Genomic DNA, 25,510 nt, shown 5'->3' on the forward strand with positions numbered 1-25,510 from the left:
TAATCAATATACATTATTGGGGGATAAGTCTCTCTACTATTCCTTGCCTTTTTGTTGATTTAGTACAAAATTCAGCTTTGTTAACACGGCAATTTTTTCAAGGGCTGAAGTAAACCATGAAATAAAAATATTGGTTGAATAAAGTTAATGGTTTGGGATGCCAAGAGAAACCAAAGAGAGAATAGTGTGCACAGAAAATGTGACTAAAGACATAATACGAGGTTTTAATAAATATACTTCAGGTATTTTGCTCTTGGATTAAAATATGTACAATAGACAAAACCATATTGCAGAGCAAGGATCCTTTTCAGTCTGTCACTTCAAAGTAATTTTTTTTTTAAAAATTGAAGTATTTGTCTGTTTGAGCAAAGATGTCATTTAGGCAATGAGAAATCTAATCATGCGTATTCTGCTGCTTATCCAGATGTGCGTTCTGCCTCAGTTCAGCATGTTTCCCATACTTTCAAGATTGGAGACTTTTGCCATTTTACGTGCTAGTCCACACAAATGCAAAAGATAGCTTTGTGCAGTGTATTGAGGCTGTGCCAGAAACAATAGAACTGTTCAGCTCCTTCTGACTGCTTTTGGCTTGAGGTAGAGCTGCTGGTGTCTGAATCCTTTAGCTTGGCTATGTTTCTCTTTTAAATTGTTGTCCTGTACTTAGGAGAATTCTATGAAGCTATTTCCTTTGGTATCTCTTCACTAGGCTTCAGAGAACTCATTTAATAGCCTTCCTGTTTGAAGAAGAGGAATCTTTTCTCTTTCTTCGGGGTTATTTTGAAGTTTTATTCAAGGGATCTTGTGAGGTGATAATTTCCATTTTTGGATTCACAAACTAGATACCTCTGTGCCTACATCTCCTGAAATACCTGATCTGGCAGGTATTCTCTGACCAACCATGTAGACTGATGATTTCTGTGTGTCATGTTTGTACAGTTTTTCATAGATTTAGACTTCATCATCCCCAGAAATGTAAATGAGAACACAAGGATATACATCTTGACTAAGATGTACAGGCAAAAAGAAAAGCAACTACCATTAGACTTCTAAAAATTACCGGGGTGACTCTGGTCTCCTATTTATTTATCTAAAAACAGTTTTTGAGGAGAAAACAGTGGAATTGTATCCCATTCCTTATTATATGCTTATTGGTTTCTTCAGATCCTTTCTTTTTGTTAAGGATGCTCTTATTAATATCTCTGTACTGATAAAGATCAGTTAGGTTATTTTAATAGATTTTGTGTTTATTTCATTGAATCAAATAACGAAAGAGTTAACTCAGTCAAGATGCTGATTACTTAAACCAAGTAATAATAGTCTAGGCTAGTGACTGAGCAAACTAAGCATGCATCAGCAGCATTGAATTAATACAGAGTAGCAACCACATCCTGTTTCATTTTTAAAAAAAGCATGACAGGAGTTGCTCATCTTTTTTACAGTAGCCCAAAAGTAAGCACGCACTTTCAGGAAGTCTAAGACTGGATTCAATGTCCATCAGAGCTCCAGGCCTGAGAGAAAACTCCCTAGTGAAGGTTTATTATGAAATTCTCATGACTGAAATATAACTCCCAAGCACAGGCTAGGCTGAAGCAGTCTCTATCATTACTGTTGAAGCTGTGTCTCGGTGCAGGAGCAAATCTTAAGTTCCACAGAGTCAGAGTCAAATAAAAGGAAGCATAATTGCATAGTCCAGAGACAAGGAAACAAAGATGAATTTCAGTCCCTGCCAGTCAGCATGATTTAGCAGATATATCTAAAGCAGATTCATCTTTTGTAATGTTCATTCTTCCAGCTCTTAAAAGAGATGGAACACTCATCGTGCTAATTAGGTCACTCTAGCTGTCCTAGTGGAATAAACACAAAGATAAGCAGCTACCTTTATAGTAACTCATCAAGATGTGCCTTTTATATGTATATTCTACAACCCCACCTTTAACTTTGCTCTTTACCAGTTGTGTTACAGGTCAGTGAGATCTGTGCAGCAGCTAACCGGGTTCTTTCTCTGGTGTAAGGCATAAGTGTACATGGGAAGTATGCATGTTCTCATCGGACGCTGCAGGGAAAAGTGTCCAATCTAGTGTATGCTAGGCATTAGTCTAGTTAGGGTAGAAAGAAGACATGGGTTCTACATACTAAAGAACTCTGCTTATTGCATAGGTAATTTTGGGTTTAGGTGTCCTGAAACCTACAGGTAGTGTAAACCAGCTGTTTATCTTGCTGAATCTGGATGTTTGGAACTAGCACTTCCTACAAACTGCAAAATAGTGTGGAAGTGTTGCCTCCAAGGAAGTTGTTTTGACAGAATGAGGATCAGAGGCCAGTACATAAGAAATGCTTAGAATTCTGCAAAACACAAAAATCTGCTTTGAAGCAAGCAGCTTTAAACAAAGCTTCTAAGCTTTCTCTCTCAAACAGATTTTACTAAACCACATTTAAAAGTACTGTATGTTTAATTACTTGATATGAAGCAAATGTAACATCTGGCAAGAACTTGCATGTTAAATCGTGTTTACCCTTTAGCATTTAAGCTATATGTTTCTGGATTTTTTTAAAAAACAATCTAAAACAGGACTACTGTGCTGAAAAAATTCTCAGCATGTTATTTAGGGAAAACAAATTTTAAGTGAAAACTATTTCAGCAAACAAATTTTTCATTGTTTAAACAATTTGTAGAAGGCATGCTTCATCTTCTGTTTAATCATTATACTTAGAGCTTTTTTTTCTTTGGTTGGAGGTATTTAAATTTGTTGTTACTAAGTGCATTGTTTTGTTAGTCCAGATTAGAAATAATTTAACATAATTGATAGACATTAATGAAGCAATAAATGGTACAACAGACTGAAAATGCCTATAAAGTTAGTGTAACAATCTTCATAAAATACGTGTGTTTAAATGAAGAATGACAGTTTTCTTACCGATTTTGTAGTGAATATTAAAACAGACTTTCCATTTATGAAACCAGCCAGATACATGACGCACCAGACTTACATTCAGAGCCTCAGAAGCTGAACAATGAAAGCATTTGAAACTAAGGATCAGAGTTCCTACATTTTCAGTTACTTAGTGGGTAGCGTGTGAACTCAATTCATGGGAAATTTTTGATTGCTCAGAAACAAGCCAACCAGTTTTTAGTAGCAAGGATCAAAAAGAGAACCAGTGAAAACAAGATCCTTTGAGTGCTCATGTTTGAACTGGAGTCTCACAGTTTGCCAGATGTATGGACAGCGTATGTGCAGTCTGTAACATGACTGAATTTAATTCAGGCCTATCTAGACTGCTATTACTCCTTCTGTGTGACTCCAAGTAGAATGAAGAGTAAGGAAAATTCTGTTCTGTGCTCTTATACTTAGATTTGGGCTCTTTGGAAGTGAGGAAGCCTTAACAGCCAGACTCCGGTGCAAAAGATGAGGAAGTTAAACTGGGATTTGAAACTCATGGTGAAAGAAGTATGGGTAGGATTTGATGAAGGATGTCAAACTGTGTGGGTGATACAGGAATAGAGAGAAAGAAAACCAGCAGTTGGAAGGTATGGTATAAGACAGGTATGGAAACTGAATAGGCTAGGAACACAAGGGAGAAGAGAAACAGATGCCTCGAGTAGAAAGAATGAAAATAGAACTGGAAATCAGGAGAAATCTGGGCTGGCGCTGGGACAGAGAGGGAGGAGGGAGGAACATTAGAGGACATGTTGGGGCTGGAAGTGGGAGATTTGCAATACGACAGGTTAGGGAGGAAATGTTAGTAGCATTTAGGTTTCTCTGCAAATTTGGCACTAAACCAAAGCACAGACATTTGTACAAATAGGAGAGTATACTGTAATTACTCTAAAGATCTTAGATCTGGAACTGACCCATCTGTGGAGTCAGGATGATTTCGCAACTTACAGGGCTTTTTCCATTTTTAAACTTGAAAATAATGTCTAAAATGTATCCTAACGAGCCTTAGGTTGGTAATATCAAGTTTGCAAAATTAGAAAGGGTTGGTGTTGTGTTTTGTACAATCCTGGTAGAACCTCCTTTGGAAGATTTATTATTTCATGGTATTTACTTGCTTGGCATTCTTTCCTATTAACAAGCTTAATACTAGGATTTGCTACTTCTTGAATGCTTAATTTTACAAATTTATTGTCTTCAAATGTACTTCATTATGGATGTCCTCTTACTTCTGTAAGGCCTTTGACATGGTCCCCCACAACATCCTCTCTAAACTGCAGAGGTATGGATTTGACAGATGGACTGCTCAGTGGATGAGGAGTTGGTTGGATGGTCGCATCCAGAGGGTAGTGGTCAATGGCTCAACGCCCAGATGGAGATCGGTGACAAGTGGTGTCCCTCAGGGGTCCGTACTGGGACCTGTACTGTTTAATTTCTTCATCAATGACATAGACATGGGGGGTCCAGTGCACCCTCAGCAAGTTTGCTGATGACACCAAGCTGAGTGGTGCAGTTGACATGCCTGAGGGACGGGATGCCATCCAGAGGGACCTGGACAAGCTCGAGAAGCAGGTCTGTGTGAACCTCATGAGGTTCAACAAGGCCAAGTGCAAGGTCATGCACCTGGGTCAGGGCAACCCCCAGCATCAATACAGGCTGGGCTATGAAGGGATTGAGAGCAGCCCTGTGGAGAAGGACTTGGGGGTACTGGTGGATGAAAAGCTGGACGTGAGCCAGCAATGTGTGCTCGCAGCCCAGAAAGCCAACCATATCCTGGGCTGCATCAGAAGCAGCGTGGCCAGCAGGTCGAGGGAGGTGATTCTGCCCCTCTGCTCCGCTCTGGTGAGACCCCACCTGCAGTACTGCGTCCAGCTCTGGGGTCCTCAGTACAAGAAGGACATGGACCTGTTGGAGCAGGTCCAGAGGAGGGCCACAAAAATGATGAGAGGGCTGGAGCACCTCTGCTATCAGGAAAGGCTGAGAGCTGGGGTTGTTCAGCCTGGAGAAGAGAAGGCTGTGGGGAGACCTTATTGCAGCCTTTCAGTACTTAAAGGGGGCTTATAAGAAAGATGGGGACAGACTTTTTAATAGGGCCTGTAGTGATAGGACAAGGGATAATGGTTTTACACGAAAAGAGGGTAGATTCAGACTAGATTTTTTACGGTGAGGGTGCTGAAACACTGGAACGGGTTGCCCAGAGAGGTAGTTGATGCCCCATCCCTGGAAACATTCAAGGTCAGGTTGGACGGGGCTCTGACCAGTTGAAGATGTCCCTTCTCATTGCAGGGGCTTAGACTAGATGGCCTTTAAAGGTCGCTTCCAACCTAAACTATTCTGTGATTCATTGTTCAGTTATTGAGGAGTACTGCTGTACATCTCAGTTTCTGTCAATGGGATAGAAAAGGGTAAAAGACAGAGTCTATTTCTGTTAGGTAAAAACAGATGAGAGTTTCTATCTCAGTACTTATGGGATGCTTATAAGAAGTTGGAAATGTTAAGTGAATCTCACATTACACACATATATGATAGAAATCGTTGAATATCAATATTAGATCAGGCTGTGCTGGATGTCTCTTGTAGTTCCTCCATTTAAAAAACAGTTGTCTGCCATACTTTCTTCAGTATACAGACTACATGACTTTACCATGAAATCTTTCAGTTTACTCTCATTGTATGCAGATTTGGAAAAGTTATTGAATCATTATCCACCATTTGCAAAAACAGACTCCTCTGACAGAAAAACCTTAAAACCGTCCTTACAAACCAGAGTTTAAGTCCCTCTCTGAATATTCTGTATCCTACTTTACTATAGAAATAACCTTTTTGATAACCATTTTGTCACTCTGCTTTAGCAAAGTTCAGGCATTATTGACTGGTCATCCTAACAGCACAGAGACATAATGAAGTTGAGACCTCATTCCAGATGATTCTTACTTTTTTTTTTTTCCATTTTTTCATTAGTTCAATCTGTAATTTCTCTTTCATTCCCAACCCTCATTCTTCTGTGAGAAAAAAACCTTTACTCTTTCACTGTATCAAGTTTGCTAAAATTTCTTGATGGAGAAAAATCCTGTACACCCACATTCTACTATTTTTTTCCATAATAGTAGTATTAAAGCATAGGGTGGTTTTGTTTTCTTTTGTTTTCCCTTGGAGACCATCTAAGCATGTTAAGGAATGTATTTTGACATTGTGTTACATGACTGTGTACACACATGCGCATACACACTTTTGCTGAAATAGTAGCCAAGAAACCAGAGATACTATCTTGCCAAGTAAAAGGAAATATGACAAAGAAACTCTGAATGGTGCTACAGTGGACGAGTTACTAGTGAGCTCAACAGTGTAGTAAGGTCAAAAGAAAACTGACTCTTCATAACCTTAGCAGTACAAAACAGATCATGCACATGTAAGCTACCTCAAATTTCCAAAATACAAAGTAAAAAATTTTGTTTCTGAAGTTACTGTTCATGAGTGGGTTGATAAGCATGCTCTGGAAGCACCCAGCTGATTGAGTAGACTTACAAAATCCTCAGAGAACTACGGACTTCTTTGGAAGGTATAGAAAGTAAGTACAGAGAAGGATGCATAGCCTGTGTTTATACATGTTTCCAGTGTGTACAGTGTACAGATCACTGAACCTCAAACTAATTTAAGGTCTGAAGCAGTCTACAGGAAGGCATTGCTATTTATTTTGTGTAAAGGCAGAAGATAGGAATTTGTTGTTGAAAGTCAATAAATATGACTTGTGACTTGTAGATAAATTTCATTTGTGTTGCATTGCACATCAGTTGGCTGGATGACATGTGTTTTTGTGAAGACTTACGCATTTTGGAACAAAACAGTCTTCCCAGGATTGTAAACAACGTATATAGCAGAACAGATTTAGTGGCATGCCTGTAGCCAATCATGTACAAAGTGTGGAGAATGTAAGAGTGCTGAAACTATTTCTGTGTGGTAAAATGAAAATAGGAACATACAGTCAGGGAGAAGTGATGAAATACTTAAAGTATCAGCACTTGAAAAGCATCCTCAAGCAAAATTGACAGCAGTAGTCGATAACCAGATAGATAATTGGCATTTAGCAGTTTGAGTGCAGTAACTCTGAGAACAAATGTCATACTATTGAAAAAGAAAAATGTTTTAAAAAGAGCGACCTTTTCATGAGCTCAGTAGGCAGAATTTCCAATCTCTGCTCACACAGCTTGTGTGGGAACAATCTCATTCATGCATTGGACTGTTTACTCATACACAGATGTCTACAGAGTGATTATAAAGGGCATCATAATGACACCTGTTTGTTCAAGTCAATTCCAGTGAAAATTGCTTCCTCTTTGTGCCCTAGAAACATTCCTACATCTGAAATCCTCAGGGAAAATATCTGAAGTAATCCCCTTGTTTTTGTTAAATGCTCTCAATCCCACCTAAAGATCAGGTGCTAAATAGGGTGGAATTGTATTGCAACTGCTATTTGACAAATGACAGCTAACATAACAGCCGTGCTGGGTTAGAGTAGAGGTTTATCTGGCATTCTAACAATTTGTTGTTAAGTGACTTATGTGAGAGAAGTACCATCTTCTTTAATAGTTGTCAAAGGATTTCTCTGCTGAGTTTATTCAGTATCCTCTTGAGTAAGTGTTAATTTTTAGCATCCACAACATCTTATGGTAAGGAATTTCACAGCTTTCATGTGTGAAGAACGACTTCTGTTTGTTTTCATTCTGCATCTGCTAGCTTTATTAGATGCCTTCTCATTCATCTGTTGGAAAATACAGTGAATAATTGATTCCTATTCTCATTCTCTGTGCCACTCAGAATGTTAAAGGCCTCTCTTATTTCTCCACTTTCCTTACACCATCTCTTTTCTCAGCTGTAGAGTCCTAACTTGCTGAAGTAATTTCTTCCACACAGTGCAACAGTATAAGTGCATGATGTTGCTGGTTGTCAAAGGTAGTCCTTGGTATCCTTCTCTGATGCTTTCCCAGTTCTATTAGATTCCTTGTGAGGTAAGGTACTAGAACGGTAGTCAGCATTCAGTATGCAGGCGACAGCATGGAATTGTAAAGTGACGCGATTCCTGTATTTTCTCTGTTGCTTTCACAGTAATTCCCAAAATGTTGGTTTTGACCATTATTTAAAACTGAGTTGAAGTTTTCATGGATTTGTCTAGTATAACCCCAAGACTGTGAATGAAAACAGTCAGTTAGGAGTTCATCATTTTATGTATGTGGTTAGGATCATTTTTACAAGATTTCCTTTGAATTTCATGTTATTTAATGATAATATTCATAAGGTTTTCCACTGTTCTTCACATCACCCTCATTTTCTACAGTCCAGTAATTTAATATTTTTTCAGCAAACTTTTTTTACCCCCCTTTTTTAGAGTGCCTGTTAAGTATAATGAGTAGAATGAATGAAGTCCACTTCTAAGTGGAATATTATCTGTCACCTATAATTACCTTCTAGTGATATTCTCAAAAATATACTTTTTTTCTGCTTTTTGAGAATGACCTGTGGTTCTGAATGACTGTGGAAATTAATACACCATTGTGGTCTGACGTTTCTTCATGTCTTTGGGTATGGGAAAAAGCAGTGTAGCTGATATCGATGATATCCCAAGGGATACCACTGATGTCTAATAGCACTTTTCCCTATTGGGTGTAACACGTGGTGGTGAAGATGGGAGACGTGTCCTTAGTATCTCTCTCATGAAAAGACTTCAGTGCATACATTTGCATACCAAGAAAGAGATTCACGTTGATCTAACATTTTTAAAAAATAAGGTGTCCTGTAAAGTCGTTGTCATTTCATTGTGCATTAACCACATGTTCAGAAAAGCCATGGACTGAGTTCCCCATGTACTGTGTTTTGTTGTAATATTGAATTTTCCTAATGATGTTTCAAATACAGGTTACAATAGTTAGATAATAATACTAATACTTATTAAACTCTTAAAAATACTGTATTAATTTCTGAAATGTATACCTGTAATGAACAGGACTAGCATGTATTCTATGTTTGTTTATTTTTGAATCATCAAAACTTGTTTTTTTCTTTTTTTTCTGTTTTCTTTTAGGTATAGACAAATGCAGCTTGGCACAGAAAGCAAAGTAGCTGAACTTCTTCACCAAAGTAAGTTAAAGTCCTTTGAAAGTGAACATGTTCAACTCATGCAACAAGAAACAGCTAAGAATCTTTCACAGTGCCAAATGGAATGTGAGAAATATCAGAGAAAGCTGGAGGTATGTTATATAAAGAGACACTTCGCAGGGCATTACATAGTTGTTTCAATTAGAATTTAAAATGGAAGAGTGTGGGGAAAAGGTAGCAAAGAACATACATGGCTGAATTAGCTTCTCCACCAAATTCTGCTGCAGCAGAATCTAATGACAAAGCTTATTAAGTTTGACCAGTTCAATGGAAAACAAGACTTTGGGGAGAGGAAGAAGGCAAAACAGTCTCTCACGGAGGGATGTTGAAGATAGTACCTCATTTATGTGAGGTATAGATATACTTGTATCACAAAGCTGTTTATGTCAGTCTGTGTGATTATTGTATGGAAAAAAGACAGTTGTACTAGAACAGTTATGGTAAATTCACTATCATTATGAAAAACTAGGATTTGTAGTAGCATTGTTACATAATAAAAATACCTTTTATTGATACATAATTCTGGAACAAATTTTTACAGCTAAAGAAGTCAAGGAGAGCATGGTGTATACAACATTGAAAAGACCTAGCATTGCTAATCCTGTCGTGGTGGGTTGACCTCGGCCAGTTGCCAGACACCTGCCCAGATGCTCTCTCAATCCCCCTCCTCAAAAGGGCAGGGGGGTAAATAAGCTGAAAAAGCTCATGGGTTGATATAAAGATAGGGAGATCACTTAACAGTTACCATCATGGGCAAACCAGACTTGACCTGTGGAAAATCAATTTCACTTACTACCAATTGAAATAGATTTGGGTGGTGAGAAGCAAAGACAAAAACTAAAACATCTTTTCCCACCCCTTTCTCTTCTGGGTGTAACTTCCCTCCTTCATTTCTGACTCCTGTACCTCCCCCTCCCTGAAGAGTGCAGGGAGAGATGGGGAATGGGGGCTGAGGTCAGTCCATAACAGCTCCTCTCTCCTGCTCCTTCCTCCTCACACTTTTACACTGCTCCAGTGTGGATCCTCCATGGGCTGCAGCTTCCTTCAGGAGAAAATCTGCTCCTACTTGGGCTCTCCACAGGTTACAGTTCCTTCAGGGCATGTCCACCTGCTCCAGCATGGAGTACTCTATGGGCTGCAGTGGTGGATATCTGCTCTGGCATGGTCTTTCATGGTCTGCAGGAGGACAACCTGCTTCACCACGGTCTTCTCCATAGTCTGCAAGGGAATCTCTGCTCTGGTACCTGGAGCACCTCCTCCCCTCCTTCTCTCACCTTGGTGTCTGCACCAAGGCTGTTTCTCACACTTTTTTCCCTCACTCCTCACTGCCATGCAGCATTTTTGTCCTTTCTTAAATACATTTTCCTCGAGGTGCCGCCATGTTGGCTGCTGGGCTCAACTGTGCCCCGCTGTGGGTCTGTTTGAACCGGCTGTGTCCAGCACAGGGCAGCCCCGGCCTCTCCTCACAGAGGCCCAAGCAGTGCCCTGCTGCCAACACCTGGGCACCTGCACCCAATGCACGTATTTAGATAGACAGAGTTGAATGACTTGGACCTTTTTATCTCTACAAGCTTAGAATTTATTATCTTTCAAACACATACTTTCCAAAATGTATCAGGTCCTTTTCACCTATTTCAGTGTTGGTAAGGTGTCCAGTATTCAGCAGAGCAAACTTACTTCAAAACAAAATTTAGTCACTTATGCAAAGTTAGTCCCAAAATCATATCACTGAGTTCAGTTTGTGAGATTTAAATGAGATTGGCAGTGTGTCTAAAACAAACGTCAGGATACAAACTGGACAGGACAGAATAAAAACCTTTTTTCCAAGCGCCAGCTATGGTAGCCTTCATTTTTTGGAGAAGGATGCTGTTCTTCGAGTTCCTGCATTTCTAGTGCTGAACCTGCCTAGGGTGTTTATGAAAAGGAACTACAGAGTGGAAACAGAATTAGAGAGTTTTAGAGAAAATGTAATTTCTTGTTTTGTCTGTATTGGGACATTCAGATCCTGGCTGATGAGGTTCGTTGTGGTCACAAGCACTGGGAGTGCCGGTTTTGCTAGACTTTGACGTTGCTAAACAGATTTTTAATTGCACAGACATGTCTAAAATTTGTGAAGATAGTTAAATTTGAGTTATATTTCCTTTTTCTTTGTGGATATTTATTTGATCTGAGTAACATCTTGAATATTTGGCATTCAGTTCTACTAACACTTTTGGCACTTCCTTTTCTCTTTAGAGAGATGCTTTGAAACCAGTGCTCTTTCATTAAGAAATGTTCTTGCAGAATTTAAATATTTGATGTCTGAAGCTTTTACTTTTGTTCCTTTTGACTGAATTCTTAATATTTTAATTTCCTTTCTTATATATAGTATCAATGTACTATGGGTTTTTTCTTACCCTTCTTATAGGATATTGATCTTAATTAATAGTGTAGTCACTAGTATCTTGCAGCTCAGCTACAGCTGCTTTGTTGACCAACTCTTTGTTTTTATTTGGATTTCAGAATAGAGTAGTTTCTCTTCTGCATGCTTAAACTAGGAAACAGATGATCTATATGTTGCCAAATTTTAACCTATACATTTATTCTTCTGTGACACTAGACCAATCTTTTCATATTCGAGTGGCTTGTTTCTCTGAGCATTGTGCATTCTTTAGTGTTTTCAATAGTGAATCTGGTATTACTGCTGTATACTATGCATATATATTTTTCTGTATCTCAAGATCTATATTCAGTTGTCATTTTGAATGTTTGAGATTTTTATTTGGGAAGTTAGTAATACACTTAGCTACAGTACTACTTGGTTATTACTTTACCTGTTTTGGTAGGGGTTTTTCTGTGAAGCATGTAGATTACTACTTTACTTACCAAGGGTTTTTTTTTTTTATTCCATTTGGTTTTATAATATTTATGTTGTCGATATTGTTTTCTATTTTCAAGCACTATATCAAGCTTTAGTTCTTATATGGACCTTCATAACTTATTCTTTTGAATATGTGCTTTTTTGTTTAAGCTTAGTGGATTAAGTATTTACATTAGTCCTGAGTTTTAATGGCATGTTACCTTTCAGTAATAAGTAAATAATAAGAATCTGGTATATCTTAAATACCAAATTTTGATATTCGTGCATTTACCATTCTGTAAAGGAACCTTCTTTTTTTTAAATTGATAACTGAAATCTGAATCCAGTTAAAGCAACAAAAATAAATGCATTTACACTGTTTTGACTGCTGTGTATTAATTTTTTTAGCTGTTACTTTGCTTTTCCTAACTCTCCTTTAAAATTCTTGTAGTTTTTTCAGAGAAAGATTCTTAGAATTACTAAGGCCTTAGTAGGTAGGCATAAGTGATATGACCTGAGAGTTTAATCTGTGCAAGATAATACAGTTGAAAAAATAACTGCTTTTAAAAGTATTTTAATCTTTCCTGTGTAAAAGTTAGACCAAATATTCAGTATCATACATTTTATATGTATTATATTTTGCCTCTTTCATAAATAGCTGTAATTCTGAATTCCTGATCTTTCCATTATTCATTCTCACAGGTGCTTACTAAGGAATTTTATAGTCTTCAGTCTTCTAGTGAAACACGCATTATTGAACTTCAAACACAGAATTCTGAGTTTCAAGCAAGGCTAGATACTTACGAAAAACTTGAAAAAGAGCTCGATGAGATAACATTGCAGACAGCAGAAAGTAAGTTCTTTCAGAAATTATATTCTATCTGTAGGTGTTTCTGGCATTATGACAAGATGTCTTGTTCCTCGTGGCACTTAGAAAGGATTACAGTGCCTGTCATTCTCCTTCCTTATGCCTGACAATTAAGATGCAGTAATTATTTTGATGGAAAATATTAATGACAGGTTTCTAAATGTATTTGTAAATATGTATCAAATAAACATGAACTTAGACATATGGATATTTAAAATCATCTCAGTGTTCCTTTTTCCCTCATTTCTCTCTTCCTTATTCTAATCATCCATTATAATTAGATATGTTTTTTAGGATTCTCCTATTATTTAAGTATCTTCTGAATACCAGGGAACCCTCTTTGTTGGCAGACAATTATAGGTTTCATAATGCAGTACAGTGATTAATGTGAATTTTTTAATGATGGGGGGGGGGGGGGAAGCTCTTCCTTGTGTTGAATTAATAATAATTAGACATTAAGTAGTTGCTTGTGGCAGATCAGTCTGTTCCAAGTACTAAACCCTGGATTAAATTCAGGCCTGATTACTCTTGAAAATTTTTGTCTCTGGTTGGCAAAAATAACAATACCTGTTTTCAAACACAGCAAAATTCCTGTGAAATCTCTCTTCACTTGATTCTCAGCCTAAATGAATCCACAAAGTAATTTCTAATTTGAAACTAAGACTCTAGTCTTGAAGTCTTTTAGCCTGTGTGTAAACAGAGTAGGACATTTTAAGATTTCAAACTAATTCATATATATTCTTGGCCTTTTCTCTTTCTTTGCTCCTCCAAAAAATAATCACAATGTATAAATAATGTTTTCCAGGTAGAAGATCATTGCATAAGCTTTATATATAAACAACAGTGTAGAGCAAAGTATGTATTACTGGGATGCAGTGATGTCTGGGTATCTTTAGTAATTTGACTGTACATACATACTTTATTAATTTTATGCACTGCAGCTTGTACTTGTTAGAATGGCATGACCACCCAAAGGTTCCAGTCTGACCGTAAGCATGTTTGCTATATACATACTTCTGTTTTAGTCAGTAACATGTTTTTTGAAGTGTGTGTGTGTGTATATATATATATATATATATAAATAAACTTGCCTAAGGAGTATTTATGTATTAATACAGAATTTTTGGACCTTACCTTCATTTTTCCAAGGAGGAGGTAGAGTTCAGAACGCTGTTTTTTGTTCACACTGATTTACATTTTCTTATGCATCTTAGGATGGCAGTAAAGTTTTTTACAGAACTAAAGAATTCTTAACTTCTTAAATATGTATTTCAATTACAATTTATATTCTGTGCTACAGAATATGACTTAAAGAAATGAAAGTTTACAAATGGACTGTTCTGTTAAAATATAATGACTTTATTTTCTGATTTTGTTGGAGAAAAAAGGGAGTTATAGTTCAATACTATTTCAATATACTTTCTATTTAATAACTAACATTGTTTGTTTTTTCTTACTATTATTATAGTGTATTTGATACTGAAAGTTAGGATTAATACTAATTAAGACTGAATTCCAGCACCAAGGTGAACTTCTGAGGAAAATCAGCAGAAATAAAAGTATTTCTTTTTTAAAAACACCATACTTCCCTCTGTGTCTCAAATTATGTCCTGGTATTTTCATGTCATAAATAGCTAAAGGTAGAAAAATAGTTGAAAGAAAGGAAATATAATTATTTTTCAAATTTAATGTGTTCTGGAAATACTCCAGTCTATCCTTCAGAGAACATAATTTGTGTGGAAGACAATTAGAATTTTCTATGGACGTTAGTGAGAATAAGATTTTACTCTTCAGTCCTGTGGTCACTTCTTTATATTTCAGTATCATGTAATATTTTTTTTCTTCTCCTTGAGTTATGAAGCCTTTGCTGTTTTACAATATTTGGAGGTGCTGGTGGGGGTTGGGTTCTCTGCACTTTTTAATAAACTGTGTATTTGCACATGTGAGATGGCTTTTGTCATATAATCGTGTAAGCTTTTTGTTTTTTCCTTTGGAGAATGTGCATGTGGAAGAGATCACTGAATTGTATTATTCCCTCATCATTATGCCTCAATTTATTAATATTGAAATAACATGAAACAGCCTATTCAGGAAACTATCAAGAATTTATGTAGCCACTCCTTACAGCATCTGAGTGGTTTCCACATGAATAACAATAGTAAACTTCCTTGGCATTTGTCTGTCCTTCCTTTTCAGGGTAAAATCTTCACTTTGGGATATTTTTGTTGTAGATTAGTTCTTTGATTTTTCTTGCTTCCATTGGTTAGTATCTTTTTAAGAAAAAAGTTGAACCTATCTGTATCCTCACAATGGCACTTTTTTGCTAAGTAGTGTAAAAAACTCGTTAATAAGTGTCCCCTAATTTGTAAAACGTATATTTTATACCACAAAGTCAGGTGAAGAGCCTGGAAAGACAGAAAGGAAGATAAGAGAAGCACACATTGATACTGAACATTACTTTGGCTTGGTATCTACCACATGTACAATTTTTTTTTGTGGTTGTCTTCACGATCTGACATTTATAAGGACAATACTGACAGGCCAAGATCTTACAGACATTTTTCTGAGACATACAACACTGAATTTGTAACCAAAAAGAAGGATTATGACAAAGGCAGGTTAAATTATTTTTTATTTTTTTCTGAGCTAGAAGTATTTAAGGCACTGGAGAATTCGCTGTTATAACTAAGACAGCCTTGAAAGTCTAAAGTTCTGGTGCCTTTGTACTGCCATATCAGTAAACGTTTTCTGTCATACTCACTGGAATTTCTGTATTGTTTTTCGTGTAACTGGATATGCGACTTATCACAAGTGCTCTACTAGAGGCTTTTCTCTTTCTCAATGTATTTTAAGAATCCTTGTTTAAAATAGCATTAAAAGGGTATTAGACAAGTGAGGAAAGAAGCTATAGCATTGTGCAAGTTGTTGAGAGGAGAAGGTATTTCTGAGTTTGAGGCACTTGAGCATTAGGAAAGATGAGTCAGATAGGACTGTCACATCATTTCCTAAATTTGTTTCTCCTGTTCCCAACTACTTGATTCATCGAAGCTGTTGTGTGGTGCCTGGGCTGGTGTTCACTTGTGCTCCCTCTCTCTCTCTCACATCCCCGCCACTCCCCCTTTCTCTTTGTCCCCCTTTTTCCCTCCTCTGTGTCTCCCTCTCTATGCCCCTGCCTACCTCCCACACACACACACACACACACACACTTCTTTTTTTCTTTTTGTTTTTTTCTTTTTGTTTTTTGCCCTGGCCCACTTTATCTTACAGGAGAGAGGAAACCTGAATTACGTGAGGTGAAATATTAAAATCTGTACACATTTTAATCTTGCTGCTATTGGGATTTCTTTTCAAAGCAATACCAATGTGTTTTAAATCCTTAGAAACACGTTTTCAGAAATTAATCACCTATGGAGGCAGAGATTATTTTGAATATTTTTACTTTGCATAAACATAATCTCCTTCTTGCCCTTCTCTGAAGATAGGTATGGCATGTATTTTCCTCAGGTTATCAGAGATTTCTGATCACCACAGTCTTTCAAAAATGATAGTGAGCAGCCTCACAGTGACATCAGCTCCCTCAGCAACCTCGGATGTATCCCTTCTGGTCCTATGGACTTATGTCCAGTCGGCTTCAGCACTCCCTAATTTTATCTTCCTCTACTTCCTCATGTATGCACAGAAAATGAATTATTTAGGAAAATAAAACCTAAGCAACCTAACCCTGTACTGCTGAATTAAATTTACACTATTAGTGTATATTTTGTGACTACACCAATAATATAAATATTCAAGGACACTGAACTCTTTTTCTTTACTTTCATATTACATAAGTCTTATGCTAATCAGAAAAATAAACAGTGAAAAGCCTGCCAGTGTTTTAAGAAATTAATGTATGGCACTGTATTAATGCTAATTGTGAATAAAATTGTTCCATTGAAGTCCAGGTTACACCAACTGAAAATCTAGCTTCTAGGAAAATGTTTGTGCGTGTGTATAATTATAAATAGAATTGCTTAGAAGTTTGTAAGTTCTTGCACTGTAATTATGTTCTTCAACAGTACCTTTCTGCATTTTTTGTAGTGGAAAATGAAGTTGAAGCTGAAAGGGTTCTCTTCTCATATGGGTATGGTGCTAATGTTCCTACAACAGCCAAAAGACGACTAAAGCAAAGGTAAAAAAGTGCCTTCTGAATTTACCTGTTCAAGATGAAGTAAATGAAGATATCTGCATTATGTTTTGTCTTAGAATCCAGCCAGTTTGATTAACATAAAGTTTTTTAATGGCTTAAGTATACAGGAATAGAATGAAGAGTAGAACCTGTTAATGTGGTTAATGCATATAAATGAGCATATACATATTTTTCTAGGTCATTTTAAGATATTTTTTCCTTCTCTTTCAGAAAGATGCATTTTAATTGTATAAAACTAAACAGCTGTAAAAACAGACTAGTTACATTGTTTACATTTATATAATAGGAAAAAAGTTTTTAATACCCTAAAAATGATTGTATGTAATTGTAACAAAAACACATCTGTCAGGAAATTAAGAAGGCCAAGGTTTCAGAACATCACTATTCCATCTTTACAAATACAGCATCTGATTCCAGTTATTTTACTTGTTTTTTCTGATACCATTTGATCAATAGATAAAAATTATGTGTAGGCTGAATAACGTACCTCTTGATCATAGTCATTTTTAAATAATAAATTTATATTATGCATTGTCTTTAAGAAATAATTGTGACATTTGAATGGCTCATAGTGAGCATAAAGGCTACAAATCACTGTGAAGTATAGGGAATGTGGGTTTATTTATAATATTTTTTAAACTGTGACCACAGCAAAACTTTTGCTGTTGTTCAAAATATGTATAGATAGTATAAAAAGAAAACATAACCTAAGACTAGAATCATGGAATAGTGGGATAATTTAGGTTGGAAGGAACATGTGGAGGTCAGCAGGGTCCAACACCATGCTCAGAGCAAATCCAATTGTTCAAGAGCTTGTCCAGCTAAGTTTTAATTTTCTCTATGGATAGAGATGCCACATCCTTCACAATATCAGGTCAAAGTAACTGTGGGGTTTTTTTGCCCAGAATCCTGTCTCCAGCCTGGCAGAGGAGGCATCACAATTAGGATGGTCGTTCTCCAAGAATTAGACTCATTCCTTGCACTTTGAGTGTGCCTACAATTTGCTCAAATGCAGGAAAGTCAACTGCATAATTTGTGTTAGTGGTAGACTTTCACCATGCTGTCTTCTACCAAAATGAGAAACTCCACCATCATTGGTAGACACACAAAGAAGAAAATAATGACAGGGCAAACACGTACCATAGCTTCACAGTGTACGTTTCTAGCATTCAGGAGCTGGAAGTGCAGTTTTTGTCATGTATAGCTGTTTTCTACTACAAATATTTGTTTAGTTGGTTTTGTCCTCTTAACCCCCACCTTCTCCATGACAAAGAATATTTAACATCGAAAGTTACAGATGAGAATTAAGGGCAAATGATGGTCTGTTCATGTTTGCCACAAAGATTTATGGACCACATAGTATTTATTCTGTCTTTTATATTTGTTTTTTAAGTAAGTGTTGTCGATACGATTGTCAATCAGATTAGACCTGTTGTGCACCAAGTTACATATTGCTGACAGAAATCATAAAGATTTTATGTAGTACTTAACTTTGGCATGGCTTAATTTGCTCTTTCATGTTTTTAAGCCTCTTCAGATTGTTTCCTCCTAAGACTTCTTTTTATATTGCATACAATTCAAGAAGAAAAAATAAAAGGGACACACACACACACAAAAAAAACCTCCATAACCCTGTTGCATGTCTGTTTTAGGAGACTGTTGAGAGTTCTATAGCATCATTTCCTAAAGCTTCAGTTCCTTTGTCCTCTGTCGATAGTTTGGGAACTTTTCTGAGTTTCAGCTTAGATCCTTCTTTTTCCCCACCTTATTAGATTCAGTTTAGATTATTTACATATAAAGGAATTCTGCTAAATCACCTTTGAATGGTCAATCTGATGATCAGTTAGCCAGGATTTCAGATGTGCTTAGAAGTAGCTCTATCAGAATGCCTCATATACTCCTCTTTTGTTTCAAAAGGCATTGGCAGATAAAGCTGATTTAATCCTTCATAATGGTGTTGGAGACTTCATAGACTTTCTTTATCTTTTAAAATTAAGAAGATTAAAACAGCCATAAAACTCTCTGTATGGTTTACCTGCTGCTGTTCTGACTCAAGGAAAACTGCCATGCAGAAAATGTGTGTGATGCCTTTGGCTTCCTAAGCTTTAGAGCAACATCTCTGTGATGTTGCTCTAAACTTCTATGTTTAGAGCCATTAAAGAAACACAGATAAATTTTCTGCTCTCCGGGATTGCTTAAGGAAAGAGAATCTATTACAAATGTGAATAACCTTCTTTTTGGAGTCCACTAGCTGCTCTTTAATTCCAGACATATGGGATCCTAAATGAAGAGCTCTTATGCATGCACTTCCGTTTCTGAAACTTTATACAAAACCACCTACTCAAGCATAGTGCATTGTGGGGTCTGTACCTCTTTGCCTACTTGCCAGAAACAACTATTTCATTACTTCGGACATAGGCACCATACACCCATGCCTGGGAACATTATGAAGCATCAAGACCAACTGGCATGTAGTAGCCCACTTCCATAAAACTAAACTCTCAGTGTAGGTTAGCTGCATGTGAACTACGTATTGGCAATGATTGTTTGCCCATGCTAACTCTTCAGCTATGCCTGGCAACTGTTTGGGAGAGTGCTAATGAGTAAATGCCAGAATACTAGCAAGAACACTCTAGTGGTTTGCTAACAATAACTTACCCCATTCTTGAGTACTGTGTAATTTTCTAATGTAGTTGGAAGCAAAGTTTTCCAGAATAAGATGTCTTTGCAGATCAGTCCCTTTGCTTTAAATTTAAACTAGTCAAAAAACATATTGACAAGCATACTTGAAAGACGTACTTGTGTTTATCCTTAAATACTTGCAAATTCAGGTCAAGTTCACTGAGTAGTTGTAGCTGGGAAAATTATGATGGGCTACATTCCCAAAGTTTCCATGGGAAGGTATCCATGTTTCCCCTTGCACTCTAATAGCTAATGTATAAGATGCCTAAATAGAGATATCAGAGAAGTGGTTCATTTCTCTTTTGTACCAGATGAGATCTTAACACACATCTCATATCTCCTAAATATAAATCCAAATAAGTAGTTTGGAGAATTGATTTCTCTTTTTCTGAGTTATTGCTTACACGGTCTAATGCTCCTTGTAGGAGGAACTGAGAGAACCAGCCTCTTAGTGAATGCTGTTGAGAATTTCAGGTAATTCCTCTCATACAAGGCAAAAGTAAAATATTGTCTGTATGAAAGGGTAAGTTTATAACACAGGTGAAGAATATTAAGACTTCTGCCAAAAATAAAAGCGTATTCCCTTTTACTGAGGAGAAGGTGGAGGTTATGACTGGTCAAATTTTCAGAGAAAATGTATACACTCATCTAGCTTTGCATATTCTAAGCCTCAGCTTAAGGGTAAATATAATCTCCCTGTCGGTCTGCTTTAGACCACTTACACTCTTATAGATTCAGTATCATGGTCAAGAACTGGATAACACTTTGCTATCCATTATTTGGACACTAACAGTCTTACATTTTCAGTTTATGGATGGAAAACATTGAGAGTCTAAGATCTGAACTGGAGTGACTTCTTCCTTTCTTCAATGTACAAGTTTCTGAAAAATGGCACACATTTGACAGGAAGGACAGGTTGTTGTGGAGAGCCGTTAGTCCAGTGGTTAAGGCACACTAAAAAAGGGTATTAGCCCTGTATATCTTCCTCATTTTTAGAGCTCTGAATTTCCCGTGTCATGTTGTGAAATAGATTGGTGACTAGAGTACCTAAACATGGAGGGGTACGGTGATAAATTCTCTAGATACAATTTTGATAATAAGCTACTAAGCTGCTGAATCCTACAAAGATGGCAGGATCCATTACAGAATACATAAATTTAGGCATCTAATCATAGGTTTAACACAGAGACTTGGCATCTAACCTCCCATTATAACCAGTATAGTTCTAATCGAGTTTGGAGTACATTTCCGTTCACCCTCCAGGAGTCCATTTTAGTGGAATATAGTCAGGCTCTACAGACTATATTGAATAGGACTAAATGATTAATAACAGCTTCAAAGACTAGGTTAGATGTCTGGTAGTAGGCCCTGCAATTACATACTGAATCTTCCCATTGCTGCCTATGGAACTATGATGTTGAATTGATGAGAAACTCTTTTGACTTTGGACATGAAACATGCAAGAGGTTGAGGGTCTAATTTTTTAACTAGGGTGTTTAAGTAACTCAATAATCCTTTCTCTTCACTTCTAAGTTAATCTGTGGATCTGCATAAGAGTTTATTTTATAAAAAAGTGGCAATAACTTTTAATTATTTAGCATATTAAATGTCAGGCAAAACAATTTTGCCTCTGTTTTGAAAATGATATAATACTACATTTTTTAGTGTTCCACTACAAAATGTATATTAATGTGCACTTTTTAAAAAAATTATTTAAGGAGAAGCCAATTACAGTGATTCCCTAAAGTTGCTAAAAAGTAAATACTCATAATTAGTTAAAACGTTTTGACATGATTACTGCAATTGTGTAGTATTGTACAAATTATATAGGTAATTGCTTTGTAAAAATATTACAATAGCATAACTGTGAGAATGCTATTTCAGTGTTGTTAAATTTTGTAATATTTTCATTGTTTTTCTAACTCTGACCATTCTGCATGTTTCACCATGTACTTTATACATATTAGTATTTAAGCATTGGTGAAAAATTAAGGCAATCAAGTTCTGAAGTATAAATGTGAGAATTTCTTTTGCATATTTTGGAAAAAAATCAACTTGAGCTTGCTTTTTATTGGCACAGTGTTCACTTGGCAAGAAGGTTACTGCAGCTAGAAAAGCAAAACTCGTTGCTTGTAAAAGATCTGGAACATCAGAAGGAACAAGTCACACAGATTTCACAAGAGGTAAATTACTGCTACAAAAAAATCAAATCTGTAGAGGCTAGAAACATTGCAGAACAGCTGTTCATAAAATGAAATATTTTCTAAACAGTGTTTATTATCTATTTGATGTCAAAAAATGGCCTCATGATTAACCAAAACTCTATGTTAAACGTTTTCAAAGAAGTTTATATTGTATTTTGAAGCGAAGATCAAAAGAGGGATTACTTTACAGGCTAAACAGGAACATAAGCCAGACAGACAATGTTCTGATTTCTGAACAGAATACCAGCTAGCCAAACTAGTTTGTTCTGTTTGATAGTTAATTGTTCAATGAATACCTCGTTACTTTTTACACAGCTCTTCTCTTAAATCACTTTTGAAGATAGTTCTGTAAATCCTTTTCTACATTGTTCAGTTTTAAAGTCTTTTGAATATACAAATCTAGGGAATGTTTAACATAAGCTGCTTTTTAAAAAAGCTAAAACTATTTTTTTTTTTTTTACTTTGTTACAATGAGTTTAATTTCATGATCTTTTAGAATTCTGTGTATAATACCTGAAATCATGTATTACATTGACATGGAGAACAAACACTAAACAAAACTCAGCTTGAAATCTTCCAGAATTAAGGCGAACTAATTTTTTGAAATATTTTTAAAATTGTCTTCTAAGTTTCTCTTAGGAACCAAAGAACTTCTAGATTTGCTGTTAGATATTGCCACCATATGGAATTTTTAGGCTGACTGTTTCAAGAATATGGTTAACAGTTTGATTTTTAAAGCCATGGTAATTATAAATTAGGATAACTACACTCAGGTATATTGCCACCATATGGAATTTTTAGGCTGACTGTTTCAAGAATATGGTTAACAGTTTGATTTTTAAAGCCATGGTAATTATAAATTAGGATAACTACACTCAGGTACTTCACAGTGCAAATACTTGCATTTTCTACATTTGAAAATTACATGAATTTTATGTATTTTATATGTGTATATATATGATTATATATAATTATTTCAATGAACGGTACATGAACAGTGAAGTTTTTATACAGGTTTTTTTTAACCAATGCTACAATTTATTATGGATTCTTCTTAGGTATATCCTATTAATTTGTATTTGACTAAAATACCTTTCAAATCTTGTGTACATGAAGACAAAGATATTTGTGAATCCAATGTTATCCTTGGTATTTTTCTCTATCACTATTCTTTCACTATCGTTAATAAAATCTATGCTTTATTTCCCACTTAAATCTGTCTGGTTTCAGCTTCAATACATTTCTTCTTACCCACAGTGGTTTCATATTTGCTTCTAGATCACTGATGAAAGATTCAGTACCAGTGACCTTAGTTTAAATTCCTGCAAAAATCCACTGGAACATCTTCACCTCATTTTTATTCTCCCATGAGATATCAAGTAACCCTTTCTTGATCTTTTATCATGTAATTGTATAGTTTAAATCAGAACCTCATCCAGTGTGAAGTTAAATGTCTTGCAGATAGCTAACACACAGCTACTAAGCCTATTAACATCAAACTCATAAGGTTAAATAAAATCTTTTAATACCTGCTTTTTATTAAACTCATGTCTGGCATTCAGGTCTGAATGCTTCATCAGATTTATTTCTCCCCCTCCTCCCCCCCCTTTTTTTTTTAATTTTGCGTGTGACTGTAGGCCATTTTGTTTGATAACAATTACTTAAGCCATTCTACTTGCTGTCCTTCAATATGTGCACAAAGAGTTATTGTTATTAACATTATTATTAATTGTTATTAATGGACTGGAAAACAGTGCATCATTCTTATGTTATACAAACTGATCATCTGACTTCTTTTCAAGCAGAAGGCAAAAAATTTCATTGAAAACTTCTGTCTTTTCTTCAGCATTACATACAGTTTTACCATCTCTCTGCCATGATGGGTTTTACTGTTTCTAGGATTTATTTGCTCCCATTTTTTTCATTCTAAGAGTCCTATGCCTGCTAGTATCAACTTTCCCCTTGAAGCTGTAGATCCTCTTGTAAATTTTCTGTATTTCATGTTTTGTACTGATTGCTATCTATTACCTTTCTTTATAAAGTTCTTAAACTTGTTTGCTGTCTTTACTGCATCCCCTGAGCTAAGATAATTTTTATTTCAAGCTATCACCTTTCTTGATTTTTTTTATTTATTTTTTTAAAAAGAGCAAAACAGAGATCCTGTAGACTACAGCATGCTCAGGTAGCCCATTATTATTCTTTTGATTGACATTTTGTTCAGTCATCTAAATGAAATCTAGAACATGGGTTGAAAGTTGATGCCAAAATGATTGGACCAACTTTTCCTTTGAACTTGGATTAAATACTGGTATTTCACTGCAGTATTTATGATACAACATTTTTTTAAGCTCATTAAAGGAGGGAGGAAAAGAAAAAGACTGCAATAACTATAATGGATGCTCTTTCTAAGATTCTGTTTTTGGAGTTTCCTCAACCAATTGCTGTTGAGCTTTATAGAAAGGAATCATATTGATCTCCTGGGAAAGTCCAGCATTACCAAGAAGAAAATACTGACTTCTCCATAATTTCATTCATTTGATGGAAGTCTGATACAGTGTGCCTGCTTGAAAGTTGGAACCCCAATGGAAAAGCTCAGCTGCTGAAAAAAACTTGTCAGTCTTCAGTTAGTCCCATTATAGTTTGTCGGGCTTTATTTAACTGCAGGATCCTATCTATTTTCAGGTCTGTAATACAGCATTAGAAAAGAATTTTCCCTTAAAGTCCTTTTCCTGTTGCTTTGTATAGCAGTGACCTTCAGTGTTAAAGTAGGTATTGAGACTTATTTCATACTACAGAAGGTTTGTTGACCATGTCTAGGACAAACAGAATGAAGGAATTCTCATGACCTGATTGAAGAAAGATCCTCAGCTAGTCATAGTCAGTTTATTGCCTCTTCAACTCACTTCATGTTACTTTCAGTTTAAGTAAGTGGAAGGCTATATATCAGCTTCTGCAAAGTAGTGATCTGCAATTACTACATTTAATGTCCAATCTAAATTTTGGAATAAATTCAGTTTGCAGAGATCTTGAACAACAGTGCCAGAACTGATGCATAGACAGTCTCTTGTGTCTAGAAGGCTAATATGGTCTTTGGGTGACTTAAAAAGTAAATACTGAGTCAGTATACAGTAAAAGCGATATCCTAAACAAAGAAATTTACTGAGGTGATATATTTGGCTTGCCGCTAAATGACTTTTTCAAGCCTTCATTGTGACGTTCTATTTGTGCTTTTTGTATGCCTCGACTGAAACATTTTTACCAAAAGCAGGTTTACATCTCACTGAGAGAGAGAGTATAGATCAAGCTGAACAATGAAGAAATCCTGCAGCTTGATAGAGATGTCCATTCAGGGATAAATAATAAATGTTCAATCGCAAGGTATTAGATTTATCATTTAAAAGAATGACACAGAAATACTTAAGTAAATCTTGTACATTAAGGCAGAAAGAAATCAAAGTTGCTTGCAAAAAATAATGCTCTTGCTCAAGGATAATGCTTAATTTATATACATGTGCATATATTAGTAAAATTGATCCTTTAAATCCATTTAATGCTTAATTGATTACAGTTTAAATGACAACTTCTTTTAAGTTTATAGAATCAAACAGGCAGCAAAGCACTACTGTGGAGAGGGAACGGATAGCC

At 36.0% G+C, this 25,510-nt stretch overlaps 1 protein-coding gene across 1 annotated transcript in view; it reads left to right on the top strand.

Moving 5' to 3' along the window:
• Positions 1-25,510, top strand: part of PIBF1 (progesterone immunomodulatory binding factor 1) — a gene marked incomplete at its 3' end in the record, with an annotated part of 124,437 nt that overhangs the window by 65,673 nt on the left and 33,254 nt on the right. Inside the window, exons 11-14 of the mRNA XM_082337938.1 lie at positions 9,010-9,175; positions 12,625-12,775; positions 16,871-16,961; positions 21,742-21,844. Of these exons, the coding sequence (XP_082194064.1) occupies positions 9,010-9,175; positions 12,625-12,775; positions 16,871-16,961; positions 21,742-21,844 (511 nt within the window). The remainder of the gene's footprint in view (positions 1-9,009; positions 9,176-12,624; positions 12,776-16,870; positions 16,962-21,741; positions 21,845-25,510) is intronic.

This window comes from Platalea leucorodia (assembly GCF_965183815.1).
Source record: "Platalea leucorodia genome assembly, chromosome: 2".
Lineage (NCBI taxonomy): Eukaryota > Metazoa > Chordata > Aves > Pelecaniformes > Threskiornithidae > Platalea > Platalea leucorodia.